This window comes from Hippichthys cyanospilos, chromosome 11, assembly GCF_059441005.1.
Source record: "Hippichthys cyanospilos isolate Australia breed blue-spotted pipefish chromosome 11, RoL_Hcya_1.0, whole genome shotgun sequence".
NCBI classification, from domain to species: Eukaryota; Metazoa; Chordata; class Actinopteri; order Syngnathiformes; family Syngnathidae; genus Hippichthys; species Hippichthys cyanospilos.
Window position 1 is genome coordinate 10,429,145 of NC_142379.1, and position 24,615 is coordinate 10,453,759.

A 24,615-nucleotide genomic window follows, 5' to 3' on the forward strand; every position below is an offset into this window, starting at 1 on the left:
TTGCCATTTCATAGTCTTATATCTGACCTTTCCAGAATTAAAATAGTGATACTAATTAGTTTCATTTTCACCAAGTATTGCCATATCTTTGGTTTTGGATTTTTTGTCTTTCTGGTTTTGTGTGGTTATGTTCAAATTTTTTAGTTATGTTTCTGTTCTCCTCGCATCTGCCTTTTCTTGTCTGTGTACTCGTTAGAATGATTTCGTTCACCTGTCTGCTTAGCTGCCCCCGTGTGTCAACCAATCAGGTTCCCCTGCCTTTCGTGCCGGTCCAGCTGTTTTGCCTTCTCCTAATTTAGTGTGAGTGTATTTAAATCCCAGTTTAGTTATGTTTAGTTGTCGGGTGGTTGGCTTTATTTCATGCTGCCGGAGTGTCATCACACTCTTTATTGACATCTTCTTCAATCTGAGTTTCCCTTCCGACTATCCCCTGTCCACACTTGCTGATTTCTGTGATTTAATTTCATTTTTGAGTTTTGTCATACTTTGTATTGAGTTGTGCCAGTAGCTCCTTTTCTCAGTTTGTTATGAAACTTTTTTTTTTTTTTTTTTTTTTTGAGCCACAACCTCCCAGCCTTTCTGTATTTTTTGGGGTCCACTATCTTCCCTTCCCCCAGCTACACTTGAACCTGACGTACTGTAGCTATACTGTGTTTCTTTTACTTGGTTTACATGCAACAGTTAGGGACATTTATTAGCCATGCTGCAAAAATATTGCTTTTTTTAGGATAATTTTTCAAAATGAGCAGAATAAGGCCTTTTCCGACAAATGCACGAAGCATTAGAACTGTTACTGAAAATAGCTTGTTCATTCATTCCTCATTAGGAACTGGCAAATGCAGTTGTTATAATGCACCCCAAATTTGTCATCAGTTTCTTTGTTTTCAGTCTGTATTTGTGTCTCGCTCACTTGTTTGCATGCTTGCATTAACTGTGTTTTTGTTCCTAATAGTTACATTTGCATGGTCATCACTTCCTTGGCAGTGGGCCTATTTCAGGTTATTGTAGAGTAAACTTTTCAACGCTTATTAAAGGAGTGCATTATTAAGTACACCTCAAGTGCTTGGTACACACACACACGATGCATTTAGAGCACTTTCACTCGTATGCAAACTGTGCTGTTCAGCACAATCTTTTTTTTTTAGCATGAGAAGCCAGCATCGAAATGTCAATTTGGTTAAAATTTGGTTTGGGGGAAAACAAAAAAAGTTCTGGAAAAAGGTTACTCAAGCAAAGCCACATCATTAATCAGTTTCATGGTTGGACCAAGAACAAATAGAGCAATATGATACTTTCTATTCTACCTCTACACTGTCACTGTCACTTTACCTCAGACGCCTCATTAATCATTCAGCATGCTAATGAAAGTCATGCAGACGAAAGACTACAGCTCTCATGTTCACTTTGCTTCCTATTAACAGGCGCTTGTGGTCAAATGTGCAGAGCTACAACTACTCGTTCGTTTTCGGGTCAGAAGTACAGCAGGATATTCAGTTGTTGCCATGCTGGAGGGATGCTGTGACAATCTCATGAGGTGTCTTTGGTGCCTATTTCTTTCCTGTAGACTGCATCCTGTTTACGGAAGCAATATCAGCCAATATGTCCAAGGGAGGCCATCATCCTGTCAACCTGGTATGTTCCAATGTTTTACTACATTTCTCTAATACTCCTGCTTGTTTTATTTTAAGCTTCATATGAATTGTGAGGTATTTCCCCCAAAATGCAATCACACAACTGAAAAAATACCCCTTGATTTTATGACTGTGTGCATAATGTGCATGTATATGAAATGACACACGTTATTTTTTTCTGTCAGGTTTTTACTGCCTACGGGATAGCATCACTCCAATCCCTTGTCCAAGGGGAACCTATGGACCTTCTTCCGAGAGTATATCAATAGAAAGCTGTTTAAAGTGTCCTCCTCAACATTACTGTCCCAGACCAGGTCTGTCTGCACCCCTCCCATGTGGATCTGTGGCTAAGCAGCCTCTGTTTGGCCAGGACACCTGTATCTGCCCAGAGGAGGGACAGAACTTTCAGGTAAAAAAGTTTATGTCCGGTAATGATGTTGAATAAAGTATTGTCTCCTGAGAGCTTCTGTTTATTCTCTTTCCCACTGATAAGCTCAAAAGAGCCTACTCTTGCATATGTTTGTTCCTCAGCAGGGTAGGGGCGTAATGGCAATTCACAATTCGTATAAAACTTCAAATAATGACGTGCAACATTTTGCAAAGGGGTCACGGTAACACAAGTTAGCAATTCATGTTCCAACTAATTTGCTCTTACTTTGTAAGGAAATGTATGCTTTCCTTCAGCATTAAAAAGCAATAAATTAGAATTTCTGATAGCTGCAGAAACCCTGTTAAATTCTTACACCCCCCCTTGAAGTGTCTTCACATACCCTCATATGAGAATTGCTGCTCTACCAAACTATTCAGCATTTTTTATCATTTGAGACTGATTAGGTTTTGTAGTGCACAGGGAGAAGCAGTTAAAGAAGCTGAACAATCAGTTGTACTATGATGAAAGACGAGTGCATTAGGTTTCCACCTAGCAGTGTCTTATTTCCAGTTTGTGTTGCACTCATGGAGAATTAGATTTGAGTGTATTTTCCAGATGGGTATTAGATTGCAAAATGTGATCTGTAGAAATGGGGGGTTGGGGTGGGGGGTAGAAAAAAATGAAAGAGGCGACAGGATAGTATTCAGTCATGTATTCTCATATAATAGACGTTTACCAGACTTGTAGAATGTTTTGTAGTCACATCATCACACAATATATGCATGTATACAATTAAAAGCATGAATGTCAAAGATATGGCGACAGATCGACAGTACAGTACGGTACAGACGAATTGTCCACCTCTGGTTGTTTTACACTTCGCTGTAAAGTGTTGTGACGCTTCAAAGCGTGACAACTACAGAACATACTTCAAATAATAAAATTCAATTGGCTCATAGTAAAGAATCTCAATATGCAAAATCACAAGAAACCTGACAACTGGCAATAACATATTTTCTATTGATAACGCTATGAATGAAGGTTCCGTTTGTGAAGCAAATAGTATGAGTTGCAGTTGTGTGGCCCACTTTCTGTTCTGTGTCAAGGTGCAAGGTATTTGTGAAACACAACACATACTGTAACAGTATAGATAACCTTCGTACAGATTGTTCCTGTTTGGGTTCTCATTGGGTAAATTTGGTTATAGCTCCTGCACAGTGAAAAGGACCATCATTTGTAGTAGGGTACGGAGCCACAGGAAACCACAAAATTTTGTATTTTCTGAGTTGTATCCACCCCTGAATAACTTAATAAATATCTAAGGACATTTAACTTACAGGAGAGGAATGTCAGTGCTTCCTGAATTTAAAAAAAGGTGAGAGTTAGAGCAGGCAAATTCAGCTTGCGATTTGATGGGCAATATTAGGATGGTTTGATGACTTTATGAAATGTATTCCTCATGAAGCTTTCATGAGTGCTAAATTAAGGTGCAATAAAGTGCAGGTGCTGAAAAGTCATTTAAAGCTTCTAATCAGATTTCTCTAATGTAGGTGTGTCCAAACCTTTTCCTCCATGGGCCACATACAGAAAAATCAAAGGATGCAAGGGCCACTTTTTTTTTTTTTTTTATTAAAAAAAAAAAACAGACCAAAATCAAACTAACAATTGCATATTGTTTAAATATTTGTTTTTTTTTGTTTTTGTTTTTTTTGGGTCTGTCAAATCACAGCAGCAGCATACCAGAAAATATCTGCACCTTCATTGAATGTCAGCCGAATCCCATCTCCATATTCAAAACCAAAACAGGAGCAATCTGTCGTAAGATTACCATTTTTAAAGCAGTTACTTGATACTTTTTCATAAATTAAAGAGAAGAATATTGGGGAAATAATTTTTGCAAGGAAAAATTAATGCTCTTATTCAGCTAAGTGTTATGAACAGAAGTGCTGTTACTATCTGTTTATTATTATTATTATTATTATTATTATTATTATTATTATTATTATTATTATTATTATTATTATTATTATTATTTATTATTATTGTGTTCACTTTGAATAAAGATAAAAGCCCTACAAATTTATTCAAGAAATTTATAAGTAACATAAGTAATTTTTGGTATATGCCGCGGCGCGCATAAAAATGAACAGTGGTCCACAAATGGCCCCCCGAGCCATAGTTCGGATATTCGCTTTAATGTCAGAGCACATGCAACCTTTTTGAATCGTGCTTGCAGTTATATAAGAGAACCTCATTGACTTCTCCACAGAGGAGCGACGGGCAGTGCCAATGTACCCTCGACTATCAACCGTCTAACAGGGAAGATATGTGTGTACACAAAGTGTACGGCATCTGCAGGGATGGAAAAACACGCAGTCAACTTGGAGACTGTCTGGACCGACAGGAGTGGTCACGTCACTGCAGGACACAGGTCATGTGATAACACAGACAGATACATAAACTGCACATGGATGCAAATAGTAAAAGCGAAGCAAAAGTCCAATGTTGTGGTTCCCTCCACTTGATTGGAAATTTTAAATGCTGCCAAGAGTGCATCAACAAAGTATTGAGCAAGTCCAGTGAAGGCTTTCCACATATGGTGTATGTCATTTAATATTTAACACTGACTCCCAGTAATGCTTTCACGGATTGATTTGTGTCACCATCCTCAATACAGAGTAAATAACCTTTCACATAGTTACACAGTGAACTCTTTGCATAACTCAAAACACTGACGATCCCTTTTGAATCTAAGCGTAAAGATGATGTACTGTAGTGTAAATTAGACTAACTTCATCGCTTCTGTAGGCGTGCCCATCTGCAGAAGACTATGAGGGTTACGATGGAGAGCTAGGTGTGTGTATTTGCACAGAACCTCCTGGGAGAACCGCGTGTGGGGGCCTATGCAGAAAAAGGCCTGTGACTCTACTGAAACTCTGCTGCAACTCCAGTGGAGGATTGGAGCTGGTAATTGGTTCTGACAGTCAGGTGAGCAAAAGTCAGTAGTAAGCACATCTGCTTTCATGTGAACTTATAGAACGACATATCCGAAATAAGTAGGAAACTTAAATGATTTTTCATCAGCGCTTACCCTGCACATAACTTGTTCTGAAAGTAGTTGGGTCAACATTAGTCCAATCGGTGTCAGTCCAATCGGGTCAATATGACCCAATGTACTTGGCTGTTCTTGGCGGGTCGTTCTGTACAAAACAATCCCCAAAATTGGATTAACTGCTATGGTTGGGTCAAATTGGCATAAGTAGTGAATCTTTCCATTTTTCATCCAAATTTGGTTACGATTGATCCAACTGTTTTAAGAATGGACTTACGTTCCCACCTTTGAAGAACTTTGAGTCTATCGCATAACTTTACGTTACAGCTTAGTCTAAAACAGAAAAAAGTAACCAAGTGCATCGAAGAGCTCGGAAAAAAAAAATAAATCTGATTTTATTGCAATTACACTTCACATGACTAAAACAAATCCTTTTCCATAGCCGAGCCTTTCTTACATCTTGCTGACCTACTTATGACAACAGTTTTACTGTTTGTGTCCAGGTGTCAAGCTTCTCTGGCATGGCGCTGGAGACGCTCTTTAAACAGTGGGACTCTCACGGGAGCCTGCAGTGTGGCAAACGTCTCACCCTTTCACGCCCAGTCAACATTGTTCAGACAAGCGGTCGGGCACACTCGCAAGCACTTTTGTTATTTGTTGTGCTTCTCCATGCATGTCTCGTTTTCCTTTGTCATGTGCTCTCTGAAAGCAGAAATGGGCTTTTTCGGCCTCCTTGCCGGCGGAATCCCGGAGGAGCTTCAACGCTTTTTGTCACTTGCAGAGCTGAGCCACCCACATGGTTCGACCTGAGAAAATACATTATTGAATTTTGTGATCACATTAATTACAGTGCACCACCGTAATACGAAATTAATCGGGGGTTGGGATCGTAAGGCGAAATCGTCGTATGGCAGGCAATAGAAACCAATGTTAATTAGCTCATGCGTGTAAAACCCCAGGTAAAAACATCAAAATTGTGTAAAAATTGGCAACAAAATAGTACAGTGAGTGCTACTTGTATAAAATATACATGCATACGATTAAATAACATCATAAATAAAAAATTTATAAAGGATTTATTTACCTTTGAGTGATGTGACAAACTTGTAATGGCCATATTTCCTTGCGAGGGTAGCCTAGCCTAGCCTTCTTTGTGTTTCTTGATTATCTCCAGCTCGTTTCCCGCCAAGTTTGAAAAGAGTTGTTGTTTTTTGATGGTGAAAAAAACGGCATAAAGAGAAGACAAAAAGAACATTGCGGTCCACGTCAAAAGGTGAAAAAAACGTAAGGCAGGGACGTCGTAAACTGGGAGTCCACTGTAGTTTGTGTTCTGCCAACCAGTCAAGTTTTGATTTTTTTTTTTAAACCTTATGAGGCCATCGTATTTATTGTTTTGTGTTGCTCCTTGAGCTCGAGCTATTCTGTGTTACTCAATTTGACAAGTCCTATTGATAAAACACAAAGCATTGACAATTTAACACGACTATTTCAAGGCAATTCCAAAATTGAAAACAGCAATCAAACACTAAAATGATGGCCCATGCTCTTTTTGTCCAAGTGTAATTAGTCTCTGCTCCACTCATTAAGGATCCCCTGTTCTTCGGTGGGATACGCACATAATGGAAAATATCAGCATGAATAACAATGATGAGATGGAATCAAGGGATGGTGTCACTGGAATTTTTAACCCAACAACATGTCTCCAGCTAGGGGATATTTTGTTGTTCACTGTCACTACTCACAACTATCCTCAGTATGACATGTAAGTAACCAACATGGTTAAAAAGACTTTTTTTTTTTTGTCTTATCAAAATACCCATTAAACTTGATTCTTCAATCTAATTGTTTCTCAGTGACAACCTGTACAACACAAACAAAGACTTTGACTGGGGCGCATTGAGAAAACTCAAAGAGGAGCTAACTCGATCATGGACACCACCAAGCTTCTTTTCAATTGTCTTTAACCAGCCTGGAGTGTATGTTTTCAGACTGAGCAGCCATTACCACAAACGCATGGTAAGTAAATAGGACATAAGTTACGGTTATACATGAAAATTCATGAGAGAGTGATGAATTAACCGAACCACAATGTAACAAAAGAATGTCGATTTATTTATTTTTACTTTCACTGTTGTCCTTCACCAGTATTCACTGTTGTCCTTCACCAGTATGTGCGAGTGATGGATGCAGGCGGCCAGTGTTATGAGCCGGGGCCGTTTTTTGCAACTATTCCACGCCACATGACAAGAGTTGGCATCAGGAAGAGAAGAAATCTTTTACTCCGTCCTGACTGGCTGGTGACAGGAGGACTTCTATTTGGAGCTGTCCTCATTTTGTGCTTATGCGTGATAGTCTTGGTTGGTATAATACAACACTCACAAAAGGTTTGGGTTGTTTGGCTTTGGGATCAAATTTCAGGATGACGCAAAAATGCCTTTATAGCTAAACAGCTTTGTCTCCTAATTGCTTCAGTTAACTAAGTTTGAAAAATTTCCAGCTGAAATCCACGGACATCACAACTTGTCAGGTTTGCCCATCCCATCAAACTAGAGTTGTCTCACGACCATTCGTTTATTCGAATATATATTCTCTCATGATGTCACGTGGGCTTTTGAGCAATCTCAAAAGTTGAGTTTAGTATGCCTTTGATTCTTTTTTTTTTTTCCCCCCTATTACTGCATCACAATGGTAGACAGGAGACACATGCGCCATTCATGTGTCCCAACAATAGGGTGTACATGGATGTGAAAAAAAAAAAAAAAAGACTTCTTTGGAGTGTACCTGTTGTTGGACACGGCAAATGTGAACCCATTAAGGCAATGGTTCTCAACCTCTTTTCAGTGAACTACCCCCTTTGAAATATCTTTTCAGCCAAGTGCAAAGCATTTGTATTGGGTTAAAAAAAAGACTCAAAACATGCCACCAGGGTCAGATTTATAGAACCTTTATAGCCTTTCAAACTTCATTTGTATTGGTCCACAAAAAATTAATCAACCTAAAATATCCTCTTTTGGATCATAGAAGAAATCTGTCATCAAAGAAATAAAATTATAAAGTGTCAGACCTGTCAAAAAATAATAATCGTAAACAAATATTTGTCCACAGAAAAATGTAATAATACAGCGTCCTGTTTTGGGGTTACAGTAGAGATCTGTTAACAAAAATGAACCATTAACTTAATATTTGTCCCCAATAAAATAATCAACATAAAGTGTGTGACCTATTCTCATTAAGAAATAATTATAAATAAATATTAGTCCATTTAACGTTTTCAACTAAAATTCAACTTAGTGTCCTTTTTGAGTTCTTAGTAGAGATGTGTTCACAAAAATAAATCATTAAGTTGACAGGTAACGAGAGGTGGCGCATGACAAGTTGGTTCAAAACATTCTTGTATGGGGGAGAATCTAGGTTTTCATAATAATGAAATTGAGCAAACTACTGATCTTAAAGTTTTTTTTTTAATGAACTTCCTGAAACAATCAATTCAATAATTGTTTTTTAAGGATTTTTGCATGTCGGTTTGTTTTATTTAAAATCTCAAGTTACCCCCTTGATTCTTTAAAGTACCCCCGGGGTACTAGTACCCCCATTTGAGAATCGCTGCATTAAGGAACCGAGGCACCATAGAATTAACACATGGATTGCAGACATAAATTGAAAAGATTTCCAATTGACGCCAAATTGTGTTTGTGCAAAATGATTAAAATGCATTTCACTCCAATGTTTCATAATAATTACAAATTAAAAATTAATACAATGCAAATGGTTGTCAAAATGTAAGAAAATAAGTGTTTAGTTCATGCTCATCATAGCTAGTGCATGTTTTTAGCCTACTTGTAGTTAGCACATTTCGGGGAACTCACTAATTTGGTTTCGAAAGAACCAGAGATTCCTTGCATCTGTTATTTCACAAGTGATTTATAGAAATACACATGCTTATACACAAGGATGAATAATGCTTAACTTTTGTGTGTAGCACATAATATGGTTTGGTAGCCAACCTTTCTTGGTAAGCAGGTCCAACTCACATTTCAGATCCTTTTCCATGAGTATGGGTGGCCTCAGAAGAAGCCAATCAGAGCGCAGTATCACTCACGGCAGATGGCCTATCACATGGAGGATTACGCGTCAAAGGGTTCAAGGGTGATCTCGCAAATGAAAATTCACAGAAAACAACAAGCCACAATCGGACCCACTTCCACTCAAGCAGGTACACACGCACGCACGCACGCACACACGAACTTGAACATCCTGAAGGCCTCTCTATTACGAAATCTCTGCCCCACGTGCACCTGCAGCACATGGAATATTCATGTATGAGCAAAACATCCACGTACTGACTGTTGATTGCTCAGCTTTGTGGCTTCTGACATAACAGTCACTCCCACTCAACCAATTACACAGCCTGAAGGCTTCTGTTATGCATCCATGGTCATGTGCACTGTGGGAATGACAGACTATTGTGTGCACATAAAGATTACCAGACAACAAGAATCGCAAAATTTTGCACGGAAGGATTTTATTTAAAGTAAATAGTTTTAGAAAACAGTACATTGAATATGATTTAATACTCAAATCCCTCACACATTCACACTGGAAGTGACACCAAGGAATCCTTCAAACTTCATAAAATATTTTGATCACTCTTTTGATGAAACATCATTTTACAACTGGTTGAAGGGTACTTTTCGTAATGTTAGTTGATTTTCCTTTTTAGGGGAATTTTAGGTGCGGACATTTACATTCTCTGATATTGTAGAATATATTATGTAGTTGGCTGTGGTCACACTGACCTGTTTTGTGTTTGTCTGAAAAGAGTCGTCGGAGGAGTTCTGGGATTATGAGCACCAGGTGGATCTGGAGGCCTTCAGCACCAATATGTTCTACAATCTGCTGCTCAAACACAGTGTGTCCGTCACTGCTCGGCTAGGACAGCTCACCACAGAAGTGAACAACTCACACTTTAGATATTGTACATGCTGGATTAATTATATATATATACACAGTATATATATACAGTATATGTATTTATACATACATATATATATATATATATATATATATATATATATATATATATATATATATATATATATATATATATATATATATATATATATATTCAATACTTTTTTGTGCTTTTGTTTTGTAAATATAGGTTAAGGAGCTTTATCAGGGCGTTCTTGAGAAACTTCGGCTGCTCCATCCTCACTTGGTGGATGACGAAAGCACAGGCGGCATTTTTGACAATACAAGGAGAGAGGTGGAAAAGGAGATGGTCCGCAGGAGGTCTTTGGCTGCAAACCTGAGGACTCTGCTCCACAATCAACTTCAGGTTGAATTAATGTAAAGTACATTCGTATGGTCCAATTGATAATTTGCTCATTTGATACTCCAAATTGAAAAGACATGGCATACCACTGAATGTTAAGCAAACTACTTACTACTATTAGCTATCTTTATTATTATTTTTGCTTTCTATATTACAATTGGAGTGATCCTGTGCTTCTCAACCTTTTTCAATGATGTAACATGCAACCCCAAATGAGTGTAGTTTATTGACCACGCTTTGCCACTTAAGACAAAATAAAGTCATACACGTTCTTGGGCGCCACAACCAGCCCCACACCGTCTTTCATTTAATCTCACAAAGTAGCAGGGGCATGTCACATCACAAGAGTATTTACAGTCCATTTGGCTTTCTCTAGGTCTTGAGACAAGAGCAGCAGGCACAGCAGAAGGTCCACAGTGTGTTCACAGCTCAAGTGCAAGAATGCACCAGAGTCCTGGACAAGATCCACCAGACATCATTTGCATGGCAATATCAAAAGTATTGTCAGTTATGCAGTGGCACTCGGGTTTTCTCATGTACTAACTAATTTCTGCCCTCAGTTTGATCCAGAGGTTCAGGTCTCTGGTGGGTGACATGGGGGGACTGGCGTCAGCAGAATGTCAGCGCCAGGGATGCTGGGGGCTCTTGGGTGAAGGCACAGGGGCCAAGCTGCTCTGTCCTGACACAGGCACTGCGCTGAGTAAAGAAAGCATCTTTGGTAAGCACGCGCTCTCTCGCTCTAATTTTAAGGAATGCTGCTACCTGTTGGTAAATCTGTGTACTGCAACAGAAAAAAAATGCATGTGTTGCCTTTGAGCTCAATTACTACGTTGCTGTAGCTACCGCAGTTCACATAGTCAAAGTGGGAGCATAATTGTCGCCCTCATTGCTTGCAATCTAAATGCACTATGTTATAAATAAAATGATTTGTTGTTTGTAATGGTCTCTCCAGGTTCTGACGGATCCTTGCGAGACTCTTGCCCGGCTCACTATGATGCAGTCACGGGCCTCATTAGACCAAATGTTCACAGTCACATGTTGCTAGGCAGTGGTCACACTATGGCAGTTCCTCCAGATTTCTTCTTGCATCCGCAGACCGGCCGAGTTCTCCCCATTGCCGGAAATGTTGCCTATGACCCCGAAAGCTCCACTGTGGTGGTCACGACTGATTTGTGTTCAGGTATGTAACATGGCGGTAATATAGGAGTGAAGTATGTAAACACAATAATCACAATAATTATGTATATCATTATTGTTGTCTTATTGTTAAAATTGAGGATTTGTGATTGACACAAATGCTAAGCAAGAGAGTCATTCTTTTCTATTGCTTTCAGACTTTCTTTAGCTTTCCTTTTCATTTTGACAAGTTTTGTATATGCATTGCAAAATTCTGCTCAAGTTCCATTCCAACAACTGACTATAGGGAGTGATTAAATTTGGAATGCTCACTATGCCGTTCTCCCAACCACAGAGATTATTATGCAGCATAGCTAAAGCAATGACAAAACCCACACATTAAAAATACGATTGACGGTTCTAATGGAATAACCTCTCATTTCCCCACATATCCTTACAAGGAGACACCAGGAAATGGGAAAGTCCTCTGATTCCTTTCATTCCATACCCGACCTCTTGCCAGTCAAACCAAGCTCTGCCCAACATCCGACTCAGAGGCTTACGACCAGGACAAAAACTGCAGCTCGGCGCCCCTATGACAGACCCGGACACTGGGGTCCCAGTGCCTATTCTCGCTGTTACCATCCAGCCACAAACTGGTCTTGTCTACCCACTGGGAGCGACACATATATGCCCCATTATCTGTTTGCCGCAACCCATCCAGATTGGTTATCCAATGCTGGATCCTCGGACAGGAAATGTTGTGCTGACCTTTGGCATCAGTCTCGATCCGTTGACAGGTATGTGAGACCACTTTGATCACATTATGTGATCTGAGGAAGTTTTCAAATCATCAACTCTAGTTCAGGAAAACGTTTGTGTAGGTGTTGTGCTGCCAGTGGGAGGAGTCCTGCTGGGTGAGCCCTTTATGGAGCCTCTGAGTGGGCAAATGTCAAGAGTGGGAGGTGCGAGCATCCGAGCTGGGCAGCTGGTACCTCACGCAGGAGGATACCAGACCCTTTTAGACAGCAAGGTGTCTTTCATCTATATAGTAACATTAAACATGACAATTGAAAGCAAAATAAACATTTGTAACACAAAAACGTTCCCTAGGTTCTGGCGCTCATGTTGAAAATAGTTGAGATCGTGAGGCCTCTTAGTGAGGGGTGGGGGTCAGAACCAACTTTGGAGCTCCATCAGGGAGGTAAGCAAGGGTTCTGCTGGCAAGATCCTATTAGCGCAGTGGCTGAGGAGCTTCATCTGCACTGGAGGAGGAGTCAGCATTGCCAGCTGCAGCTCCAGACAAGGCTGGAGATCCTGCTCAATACCATGGTGGAGCTGCATCAGAATGGAGGCTCTCTAGGTGAGACAGTGACTAGACCGGATAGGCACTGGCACATCTACGCAGTCTCGCAATACTTTTATAAATACAGTACCTCTATGTTCTGGCTTGACTTGATTATGGGATGCACTTTCTCTACACAGTTAGTCTCAAATTCAAGTCTCCGGGGGTGTCACATTTTTCTAGGTTTCTCTCCCCAATATCTTTGATTCAAATGATTAACTTATCAACAAGCTCTACGGGGGCTTGAGAGGAGCCTAATCTTTTGAATCAGGTGTGTTTGAGAAAGAAGCATTGAAAACATGCAGGTTAGCAGCTCTCGAGGATTTGCGACAAAGGATTTACTCCATATGTTGTCTTAAGTGCTTTACCAATCTATCACATTCACAGTGGGTAACACACTAACATACCTATGTCATACCTATGTCAACCTATGAAAAACTTTCCATTTTTAATGTGAAATCACTTTGGCATCCAGGACCCCATGCCTTAACACTGGCTTCTGGCAGAAACCAGGATGATTTATTTATTTATTTATTTTTTTGCTATTCGTAAACTTTGAAATCCATTTGCATCACTCCTTTTGTGCTAGCTAACTAGCAATAAGCTACAAATGAGGGTTTCCCCGGTCCAGCGTCGGAGTTTGCAAACACCATAGGCGGAGTCGGGGCTTGATTGATCACTTAACACTTTAATGTTTACTAACTGGCTAATGAGCGTGAGAAATCAGATGTTTTTTTGTTTTTTACTCTAGGAGACATGATTTTGTCAGGCTCAGACACACCATTACCTGCCTTGCTGGGAATGGACTACCCTGACCCAGTGGGATCTGGTCTCAACGTGCCCGTGTTGGGTTGCCAGGCTGACCTTATCTCAGGAAGAACAATAGGGCTGGCAGGGACCATGGAGGACCCTGAAGGCAATGGTAAAAAAAATAATATAATAAAAGGTGAATCAGAAAATTTGATGCAAGATCTTTGCTTTATTAATGGGTTGTGTGTGTACAATCAGAGATTGTTCACACTTTGCATTTGGAGCTAAAGTTCACTGTTATATACTGTACTTCATAGCATACTGTAGTAATCATTCGAGAACAAAGATAAAACAAATATGCATGCATCCACTGCAGGTCTGGTGGCCATCCGTTATGGCTCTCAGGCTGTTGACCCTGTAACTGCTATGTTGGCTCCGGTGGTGGGCACCCGACTGGATGTGATCACTAACACAGTTGTGCCCATCACTGCCTCCTACTGGCTAGCCATGGCGGATCAAAACCACAGCGTACAGGTGAGCAGGCTGAGGGGAGAAGGAAAGAGAGCACTTCACACATATCAGTCTTATGCCTTTCTAGTAATCGTTTGTGATGTTGATGCCAGGAGGAGGCTCTGGACAGAGAAATGAGTGTGCGGAACTATTACTGGCAGCAGCAGAGGCGACGCGAGGAGGACATTCTCACTGATGTGGACTCAGCTTATTTCCGGTGTTTTCTCAGAGTGGCAGAAGCTGGCTGCCATCATGAGGTGTGAAGCGATGTAGTTGAGTGTGGGATAGTGGAATTGATGGCCGGATAGATCCAAATTCATTTTATGTTTTATTTTTGTACTTTTTTTTTTTTTTTAGAACTTGAAAAAAAAATTCCTTCCCCACTTTGCATCAACATGTTGGCCTATTTGTGATTTTGTAAAACTTGGCAGAAGGGATTTCCCATTTATTTGTGTTTGATTTCTTTTTGTTTTTTGGTGAATAATGCACTAAAGTACATGTTAATGACTAGGGCTAAAATGAGTCAAGTAATTGGAGTATCTTAGTAAAAAACAACAAAAAAAAAAAGCCAAAGCCATTTTTCTCTTGCCCTGAATACCCATTTAATTTTAGTGTACATGTCAGGAAAAATATGTCAAGCCAAGCACGGCAATTGTTAATACTCACCAACATTACATCCTCCGTGTTTGGATTACTTTTGAAAGGTTGTGTAATTGACTTAGATGACTGCACATTTTGATGCTGACAGCCTGACACAGTTGCCGTTCCTACTGATCACTTTTTAAAAAATATTTGATACTTAAGTGGAAATGTGTTATTTGGTTTTCAATTTTTTTTCACCCCCCTGATTATTCCATAGAATGTTTAGCAGGCTATCCGAATACCAAACTATAGCTGCAACTTTATTAATGATAAAACAAAAGTGTTAGCATAAGAGTTGCACTTTGTGTACAATTTCAGGTCATAAGGCTATAGTACAACACTCAGGCAGACAGTTGATAGGACGTGGACATTTTTTTTTTATGCTTTTCAAAATCTATTTTTCAAATGTAGATTTATTTAGTTTTTCCTGAATGTACGTTAGTGATCAATCGTGTGTTCGATTGTGTGTTATGCTGCAGGTCCAGTGGTCAGGCAAGTCGCTGAGGGAAGCAGCTGTAGAAATGCATGACCTAGCCCAGGCCGAAGCCCAGAGGAGAACGGCCCAGCGTGCTGCCTTGACTCTGATTCTCCCTCCGCATGTATTGAACATCATCAGCCTTGGTAAGATTCGATGCCAGCCATTATCAATGAGGATTTTCTAGAGGCAAGGTGGAGGATACCATAACTGGTAGAAACTTCCAACAGTCTATATATTTTAATGCAGAGTAGTTTTTCAAGTGAAACTCATTACATTTCATACATTTAGCAAAAAAGTCTGTCAAAGCATAATATTATCCATACAGACATCCTTACATATATCTTATGTCTTTTTGTTTATCTTTGTTTTTAGCCTTTATACAGTAGTAGGATGTCTTTTACTAGGAATAGCTACAAACATGCCAGAGTTGTCAGTTTCCCTGCACTGACTGTACAATGCCGCTATTCTGCTGTTCTTTTATATGCAAAGTTAAAAAAGGCCTCTTTTACATGCTGCTGTGGACTAAATGCACTTACTTTCATCAACACATTCATGCACCCAGAATTCAAACAGTTTATCCTCACAAAGCATCGTTTAAATTAAAATCAAGAAGCAAATAAACACCTCTGATTAACCATTGTCTGCATCTATATTTTATTTCTGGCTGCTTAGTGGATGAAGAGGAGTGGGATCAGCATTGTGTTTGGTACACAGAGTTGGTGTCGGGCCTCGACATGATGGACTTGTGCATGGAGCAGCTGCAAGACCAGGACAAATGGAGCACACAAAGGGGAGATGGGTGGACAGGGAATTCTCTCGTCATGGTCGGAACATTTATTTTTGGGACAAAAACTATACAGTATATAACGTCTTAATGGGTCTTTGTTCGAATCTTCACCACAGGACAGAGAGCCGAGGCTGGGAGAAATTTGGGAGCAATGTTCTTCCAGATTGTCAGATTTGGATGTCGCTCTCATTAAGTTGCATTTTGTTCGGCATCTTTCCAAGCTGCGCGGTGACACAGCTCAGGTTGGCACACGTTCCTTCAGATTGAGTTATTTTGCCAAATGAATTGAGTTGGATTTAGTACAAATATCCATATTCCCACTGCCGTGAATGGCTCATTCATTGAAATCGTATCTAAAAAGTATGACACAATTTATCGATTCTTCGCAATTGTAAACATTGCAATTTAAAGGCTCAAGCTGAATACATTTTTCTGTTGATTGGGGAATCATTACTTTTTTGAGACAAAAAGTATCTTTTTGGAAACAATGTTCAGTATTTTTTTGGACTATAAGCTACACCAGTATATAACAATCAGAGGCAAAAATTGAGCAAAAAAAAACAAAACAGTTTTTATCACAGATAGGCCGCACCGGACTATAAGCCGCAGGTCATAACATCAGATACAAATAATTGTAAACTTTTTTTTAAAGACAAGGATTGCATTAGAATGAAAACAGGAAAATTGTACATTCTTTGCATTTGTTGGTTTAGGAAGTCTTGCGTGGGATCTTCTGGTACAAGGAATATGGCCTGATTCGGTTGTGTCGGCCTGGACCGACTTGGAATGTCATGGATTTGCTCCAAAGGAAGATTTTACCTCTGCTGGACAGAATGAACCAGCGATTTGTGGGGGATAAACCGAAAGTCATTAGCAACACTAACCCCAGTCACCAGCACACTTTTGGCAATGACTTGCAGCAAGTTGGAGGTAATAAAATGCATTGTACAAATATCAAAAATGTTAGTCTCATGCAACATAACTTTTTTGTGTCCTTTTTATTAATTTTTAATTATTACCTCGATTCAAAAACCCACACATGCTAATGTCTTTAGTGTAAAATATGCACTGCGCCTTCTGCAGACATTAGAACATTGCCCTCACGCCATCAAATTACAACAGACCATATTATTGTCATAGAAATAATATTATTGAGGGGTCATGAATTCACCCCTTAACATATAACTTTATTCATATAGATTCATTTTTATGTTTTTTTTTTATTCAAATGACATTTTTTCCTGTGTATGGTATGGCCTTGATGCAGGTATTTGAAACAGAGCTTCTAATTGTGCTATTTTGTTTTGGCTGAGGTCTATCAAAGGTACCATTCATAAACTTCCTTAACTTTGCAAGATTGTTCTATTCTATTTTGACTTGGAGTTTCACCACTTTCGTTTTGCATGAAACTCATTTTGATCATGGATTTAAAGTTGATTTTGATGACCACAGTTTCATGTAAGCGTTGCCAAGTGTCGCTGACCATAACACTGGCTGTTTAAATAGGCAGAATGGGGTGTAGTAGGGGTTAGATGCCATGCTGAAGATAGAATAGAATGTCCCAGCTGTATTCCAGTCCGAACAAAGAGCAGCTGACATTTTGCTCAGAGCTTTGCTTTAGTTTCCACTATAGTCACGGCAGGCAAATGTTAAATAATAAAAAATACACTGATGTTTCACGACAGCAATCCCTGCACCATGCCATGTCACCATCCCAACAATACCAGGTAGCGTCCTTCATGCAAAAACAAATATGTAGTACTTATAATGCTGGACGTGTGCAGCATTAATATGTTGTTGCCTTTATTCTCAGAGGAGGAGTGGATAAAGCTGCTGGAATGTTCGCCTCTATTCCAGCTCCTAAAAGGAGTGGAGCAAAATTTAAAAGGTGGGAGAAAGAAATCATTGGAACATCACACAAATCAATTTTATAACATTCACAAAGGCTTGACCAGCATGTTTTTCAATTCTGTACTGTATATCAATAAATATGTGAATTTGAGAAAAAAAAAATCAATTTCCTGAGCCTAAGTCTTTCAAATCCTTTTTGATGATTAATTATTAACAGGGAAATCATTTCCATATATTCCTGTATTTGATAAAGAAAAAATTCACTCAGCATTTAATATTCTAACAGATTAATGCTCATATCTTTATGATCAAGTGTCACTCATCCTTCTCACCCTTCTCCCATTTTTTCCCCTCATTTTTCCTGTCAGTTGAACTTGTTTCATTGAGAGGGCCAGGATAAAAATAAACTACACAATGGTTTTTGTTTGAAAGTTTGTGTGGGGATAGAAAAATGTGTTTATTGATAATGAACGACTATAAATAGTGATTGCTTTTGTCATAACCTCTCTTGAAACTCCGTTGAGCCCTCTCATATAATTTTCCCTAATGAATGCACATTCCTATATACTGTATGTATAAGTGGTCTTTGTTACGCCCAGACAAAAGCGGCAACAGATTTGTGGACGTCCTGGAATGCCAGTGGGAATGCGAGGGAGAGTTGATCCCATTGAATCCATCATGCCTCAACCCCAGAGAATTCCTGGTGTACCAACATGGACTTTACCTTGTGCACACCTTGCATGCACTACAACTGGTTTGTTACCTTTAATTCCTTATTCAAATAATTTCCCCAATGAACTGTGCCTGTAATTATTCAATTTATTCATGAAGTGTACACATAGTACAGCACTGTCATGGATATGTTGTGCTTTTCTCCACAGACGCCAACTGTTTCTCTCCAAATAGCTGCGAGTCTTCCCCATAACAACTATCACAACAATGGCTTCAGGAATTCTTTCTTTTATCAAGTAATACTGGTTATCATTTAGAACATTAGGGTAGAAACTGGGTTGCAAGGTTTGGTGAATATGGCAGCTGCCACCCTGCAATCCTGAGTAAAATGTAGGGTTGAACTACTTTGAGAAAAGAAATGAATATTTTTTCTGACAGTATGATTTGGAAGTGATTTGGGAGTTTCTTCAACTCAAGCTTCCGTGAACTAAAAAATAAAATCTAAAAATAAAATTGTAATTTTGAGACTTCATTTATATGTCTCAAAGATCTGTGATGCAAAATAGTGCAAATACCATTGCTGATATTTACTTTTGATCTCAAGCTCTTTGTCATGGCTGACTTCAGCCCGTTAGCTGCTCATGCCTTTGACAAGTTGATGTGTGATAATAAAAAATATATCAAATAATAGTTCTTTGTAGCTGCTTGCTTTCCACCCTAGTACAAGAATCCAGACATCTGTGGATGTCTACGGGAAACCTAAGCACTTATTCTGGATCTTTCCCAGTTCTACATTTCACATTAGCGATTGGCATGCATAGCAACTTATCGGTCGCCTTTGGTTAAAGTGCTACGTGTTGAGAGAGGAGTATGTCACCACGGAAAAGATCTGCGTCACATTGCTCCTGCTGTGCAGTGACTCACATAGGACATATATAAAGTGCATGCTGTTGTGGTGCAAGCTGGCTTAACATCTAGCATTGCCTAGCAGCCACAAAAGAAATGTATGTAGACGCAGTGCTTTTTTCTACACCAGTTAAGAGCTCTTTTGAGTGACATCTTTATTGGCAAGTTTGGGGGATGAGCCCTTAAAAAAAAGAAAAAAAAACACCAAACAAACAACAAAAGAGCAGCTTTGTCAATCCCAAACTCATGCTGTCTGAGAGTACATTTGCAGTCCCAAAACGATGCATCATTCAACCCCAGTACATAGTATAATTACAGAGCAAGTGTGTGCAAATTAACTATTTTGTTTTGAGAGGTACTTAATTGAACATACAACAAAAACAAAACTTTTAGTCACCCTTTAAATCTGTGTGTTAAACAATATTAATCAATATATTGTTTGGTCCTCATCAATTTAATGCACACTTACTTATTTCTCACCACACATGTCTCCACGTTTTGTGTTTAATTTGCATATTTCTGCGTTCAGAAAATTCAGAAGAATTAACTATCGAGAGTAGCATGCCATTGTAGCTTGAACTCTCACCGCATAACTGACTGCCATCTTCCTGTTGTTCACTTTCTTCAAGCCTCAAAGTCTTCTCTAGTGGATAAAAAAAAAAGTCAATTTACTGCACAGTTCCAACTTTGTTGGGTGATATAGAACGTTTTTGTCTCGGGTGACCTTCACACACAAAAGGCTTCACAAGTGATGTGCATCCCCCCAAATTCACAGCAAGGCACATTGAGACTTGTGGAGCCTTGTAGTCTGTAAACAGGCTGGAATTCAACAACCAGGGTTATAAACTCTGTTACTCGGGGGACTTTGCTTCTGTTGGAACACATTAATTGTGGATGAACATCAGAAGAAAAACATTTGAATGCACTGCATCACGAAAGAAAACTAGAATGATTTGAGATAAATTCTTCACAAGGAAGAAAATCCCTCAAAACAACAAAATATGTCTACCGTGATTTCAAAATAAGTATGATTTGAAAGTTAAGATATTCATAATCTAAAAATATGAATAATTTAGTGTGGAGTCTCCACATTGTGAGAACATTTGATTTGCATTAAACTAATTGAAGATTGTGTTTTATTTTTTAAAATTGGAATTCAGAGGGTACAGATTGTCACTGTTGTGCTAGTTACATATGTCCATCTTGACAGGAAGCAGATGAGACGCTCTTTGTCCGCCGCCAGAGACTCCAGTCCGTTGGGGGCTTTTCTCTGCTGCTGCTGCACTGTTTGTCCCATGTCGGAACCAAGGACATGAGCAATGATTCCGCCCCTGCCTTTGGAAGACTCTTTTGTAAGGTATTGGTCCTTGAAGCTAGAGCAAGCTTCTTGTCCATGGTGCTGCTCAAAACCCCTTAAGAGGTTATCTTTTGAATGCAATTTGAGGATTTGGGGATGACCTTGAACTTTCTAAACTTTTGAATGAACTTGTCCAACTGTTTGAAGAACAGGAAGTGATCAATACATTTCCCGTTTCAGACACAATTGGTATCCAACCAGTCTCTTCTTCATTTTCACATTTTGACAACACGAACCCAAGATGACGCCGTACAAGTAATCAACAGTAGCTCGTTATTGCGAGGCTTCGGACAGGAAGATTGCAGGGAGAAATTGCCACTGAACTTAAAGCAATCCATTTACACTCATCTAAGTCTAGTGATGAATTGTGTTGTTTTTTTTTTTTGTTTGTTTTTTTCTAATGGGGCATAGACTTCAGTAGTGGGTTTCTTCCTGGCTCCGGCCTTCCTGTGTGGAGTTTGCATGTTCTCCTTATGCCTGCATGTTTTTTATCCGGGTAATCTGGTGTCCTCCCACATCGCATGTCACATTACAAATGAATGTACACTCCATATTGGCCTTAGGTGTGTTTGTGAGCGGCAACGCTTGTTCTATGTGTGCCTTGCGATTGGCTGACAATCATTAATCAATGTACCCTGCCTACTGCCCGAAGACTGCTGGGATTGGCTCCAGACCAACGTTAGGACAAGCAGCTCAAAAAATGTTCTTATGTATATATGTGTGGATATGAGGTCAATGGAGGAAGCCTTAATAACTACGGTGTTTCAGATACTGATCCTAAAGTGATTGTGAATGCACTAGTCCATACTCATCCCGACACCTTGAAGCGGTCGTGGTGCATCTGTAGCCCACAAACAACATTCAACTTTCCAATTTACCCCCAAGGCATTAACAATGAAGGATGTATCGTGTCAACATAGTCTACTTATCGTCTAAACCTGTTTTTATTTCGTGGCGACGTCAGCACTTCCAAATATGGCCAAACAGGCATTGACATAGTGATAAGGACTTAACTGTTGTCATGTGCTACTATAGGTCCTGCAGGCCTCTCTTGGGGAGCTATTTCAAGCCAAACTGGACTTGGACGTGTCCACACAAGAAGCCCATTGGTCATTTCAGAACGACTCATCTCTTCAGGGACGCTCAAAGTCCTCTACTCTTCTTAGCTGTGGAGAACCCTCTGCTTCACTACCACAGGCAAACAATGTGAATGCGGCCATTACTTGCCCAGTGTCAACACCTCTTTTGTTGTCAAAGGATGAACACTATCTGCATTGTGTGATCCAAGGGAAGAGTAACACAAATTTCTTTGGGGAATAGGGAGTCGAGGAACTTGGGAGGAAACACAGAGAAACATCACTGGCCTCTCAGCACCAAGGGGTTTTACGACAAAGACCCTCAGCGACAGAGAAAGGCCAAAAGCATACTTTATAAAAAAGGAAACATATTGCAGAACATAAATGTAAGTTGAAACTTGAGTTTTTTCAGCGAATTAGCGAAGGAAATAATTAGCTTATCTCCTGTACTCTTCAGGAAAAATGTCAAAACAATTGCTACAACAATTGTTAATGTTCTGCATGACAGTATAACATGGTGAGAAGGCCATCATCAAAATAAAACTTACCTATTAAAATGACTTGGCATACGCTTATTTTGAATTTGTTCCTGGGAGTATGTCAGGGCGTAATGGCTGATTTGATTCAACATTGTTCTGAAATGACCTTCAATCGCTAATTAAAGGTGCTAAAAAAACGAGTTTATTACACTGAATTGGTATTGCACGGCACCTGCTGCCAGTGTGTTTTCTGTTATAACAGTGTCGAGCATGAATAAGGCACATGCAGCACCCAACGACCCATAAACTGGCAGTTAGATTACTTTTCAAAGGCAGTTTCAGAGACTTAAATGACGCTGCACATTTCAAGCAAAAATATATTATTTTTATATATATCATATATCAATATCATTTTTATTTGTAACCAAATACTCTTATTGTATATGAATTAAAATAGAACTATGTGAACTATGTGAATACCAAAAGATTTGAATGTGCAGTCCTGATGTATAGTATTTTTAGAGTGTAGGCATGGCTAGTGGGGGAGGGAGTATGTATGCCAGACACTAAAATGTCACTCACTAGGTGGCGTTTTATTCACCCTCCCAAAAAAAAATAAAAAAAATAAATAAGTCTATGCTCTATAATCCAGTACACCAAAGCACTGCAATTTGTCATTAACTGTTGTTCAAACCAAAAGAGAACTTGAGCATGAGAGAATCCCCATTATTCTTGATTATGTGAAATTAACGAAGAAGTTTTATTGTATGTGAAATGGTTTATTATTGTAGAAGTTCGAGATTTGATACAGTTGCAGTTTTTATGTAGTGAAGTTGATTTTCCAGTTCACATTTTTCATGTAACTTTTCAATGGCATTTTACACATTTTTATGAGTTTTATTGGTATACAAATAGAACTGTGGTCAAACTTGAACACATGCATGCACCCACACAAATATGAAACTTTTTTTTTTTTATTGCAAAATGCACTTGTGTGTGTTTCAGAGACAAGTCCATTGAAGAAAATGACTTTGAGCACTGATTCCAACAAAGAGTGCCTTCCACTAATACTGCTGTTCATTCATTTCAATGACTTTGAGAGTGATGAAGATGGAGAGGAGAATTAATCCGCACACCAGTGCCACGATATTGAGGATCTTGGCTGTCTTTGATGCATCAGCAGCTGCGACAGAGTTCCCTGAAGCATTGGCATTTTGTACCTTAAATAAAACAAGAGAACCATTCAGGGACCACGGGCATTACTGCGACCAAAGACTATAGTTGGATTTTTTTTTGGGGGGGGGGGGAAATAAGTTAAAGATGCATAAAGAACCAAGAAGAAAACAAGGCCTACCTTGGAGGAGAAGACAATAGCTGCAATGCCAATTGGCAGACAGCAACATAATGTGTTGAAGATGGACCAGGCCAAATATGAGGGCGCTGCAGAACGGGTCTGTCCTCTCTCCATACTGCTTCGTATTCAGGGCTGAATTAACTGAATGGAGGTGGTGACAGTCACCACCTTTTTATAAAGGAGTGGGTGGAGTCCCATAAACGGCTTGTTTCTTGGGCATCATCCAACTGCTATGTCCATTAACTTAATATAGTTACATAAAATACATTCCAAAATTGTGTTTGCATATACATATATGCCCAGCCATACATTTTCTCGAGCCGCTTATCCTCACAAGAGTCGTAGGCCTACTGGTGCCTATCCCAGCTGACTTTTGGCAGTAGGCGGGGGACACCCTGTACTGGTTGCCAGTCAATTGTAGGGCACACAGAGAAGATCAACCATCCATGCACACCAGCACACCTAAGGACAGTTTAGTATGTTCAGTACACCTGCCATGCATGTTTTTGGAGGGTGGAAGGAAGCCACAAAGGCTCGGGTAGAACATGCAAACTCCACACAGAAAGGCCAGAGCGAGATGGATTTGAATTTCGGTCCCTGAACTGTGAAGTGGACGTGTTCTGGCCTTTTCTCTCAGTGCTTGCTGAATTTTCCCCAATACTCCGGTTTCATTTGACATTCTAAAAAAGGAGTGTCTAACTCATTTTGGCTTAACTAACTAACTAACTAACTAACTAACTAACTAACTAACTAACTAACTAACTAACTAACTAACTAACTAAGGAGTACAGGGAAGTTCATAGAAAAGGAAATAAAATGGTGCACCCACGTAATAACATACACGGCAGAAGATGGTGAAAACTAACAAAGTCTCATGATCTGATGTCAAATACTGCGTGCTATC

General features: G+C 39.5%; 2 protein-coding genes across 2 annotated transcripts; one reads left to right on the forward strand and one right to left on the reverse strand.

Moving 5' to 3' along the window:
• The first annotated feature begins 1,502 nt into the window (after window positions 1–1,502).
• On the forward strand, window positions 1,503–23,562 carry LOC148415850 (uncharacterized). The gene is made up of 33 exons (XM_088427547.1): window positions 1,503–1,632; window positions 1,817–2,040; window positions 4,271–4,432; window positions 4,810–4,989; window positions 5,557–5,677; window positions 5,766–5,852; window positions 6,641–6,815; window positions 6,907–7,069; window positions 7,222–7,410; window positions 9,092–9,266; window positions 9,873–10,003; window positions 10,215–10,391; window positions 10,765–10,886; window positions 10,949–11,106; window positions 11,341–11,568; window positions 11,966–12,304; window positions 12,389–12,537; window positions 12,618–12,867; window positions 13,601–13,771; window positions 13,976–14,133; window positions 14,223–14,366; window positions 15,231–15,372; window positions 15,902–16,053; window positions 16,133–16,258; window positions 16,730–16,946; window positions 17,702–17,743; window positions 17,830–17,904; window positions 18,467–18,621; window positions 18,749–18,835; window positions 20,656–20,802; window positions 21,838–22,008; window positions 22,123–22,264; window positions 23,363–23,562. The coding sequence occupies exons 1-32, from the start codon at window positions 1,503–1,505 to the stop codon at window positions 22,234–22,236; spliced, it is 5,061 nt and encodes a 1,686-aa protein (XP_088283673.1). The 3' UTR covers window positions 22,237–22,264; window positions 23,363–23,562.
• Window positions 23,146–23,846, reverse strand: LOC148415851 (interferon-induced transmembrane protein 2-like). The gene is made up of 2 exons (XM_088427546.1): window positions 23,712–23,846; window positions 23,146–23,577 (listed from the first exon to the last, which is right to left on the reverse strand). The coding sequence occupies exons 1-2, from the start codon at window positions 23,823–23,825 to the stop codon at window positions 23,422–23,424; spliced, it is 270 nt and encodes an 89-aa protein (XP_088283672.1). The 5' UTR covers window positions 23,826–23,846; the 3' UTR covers window positions 23,146–23,421.
• Between the last annotated feature and the right edge of the window lie 769 nt (window positions 23,847–24,615).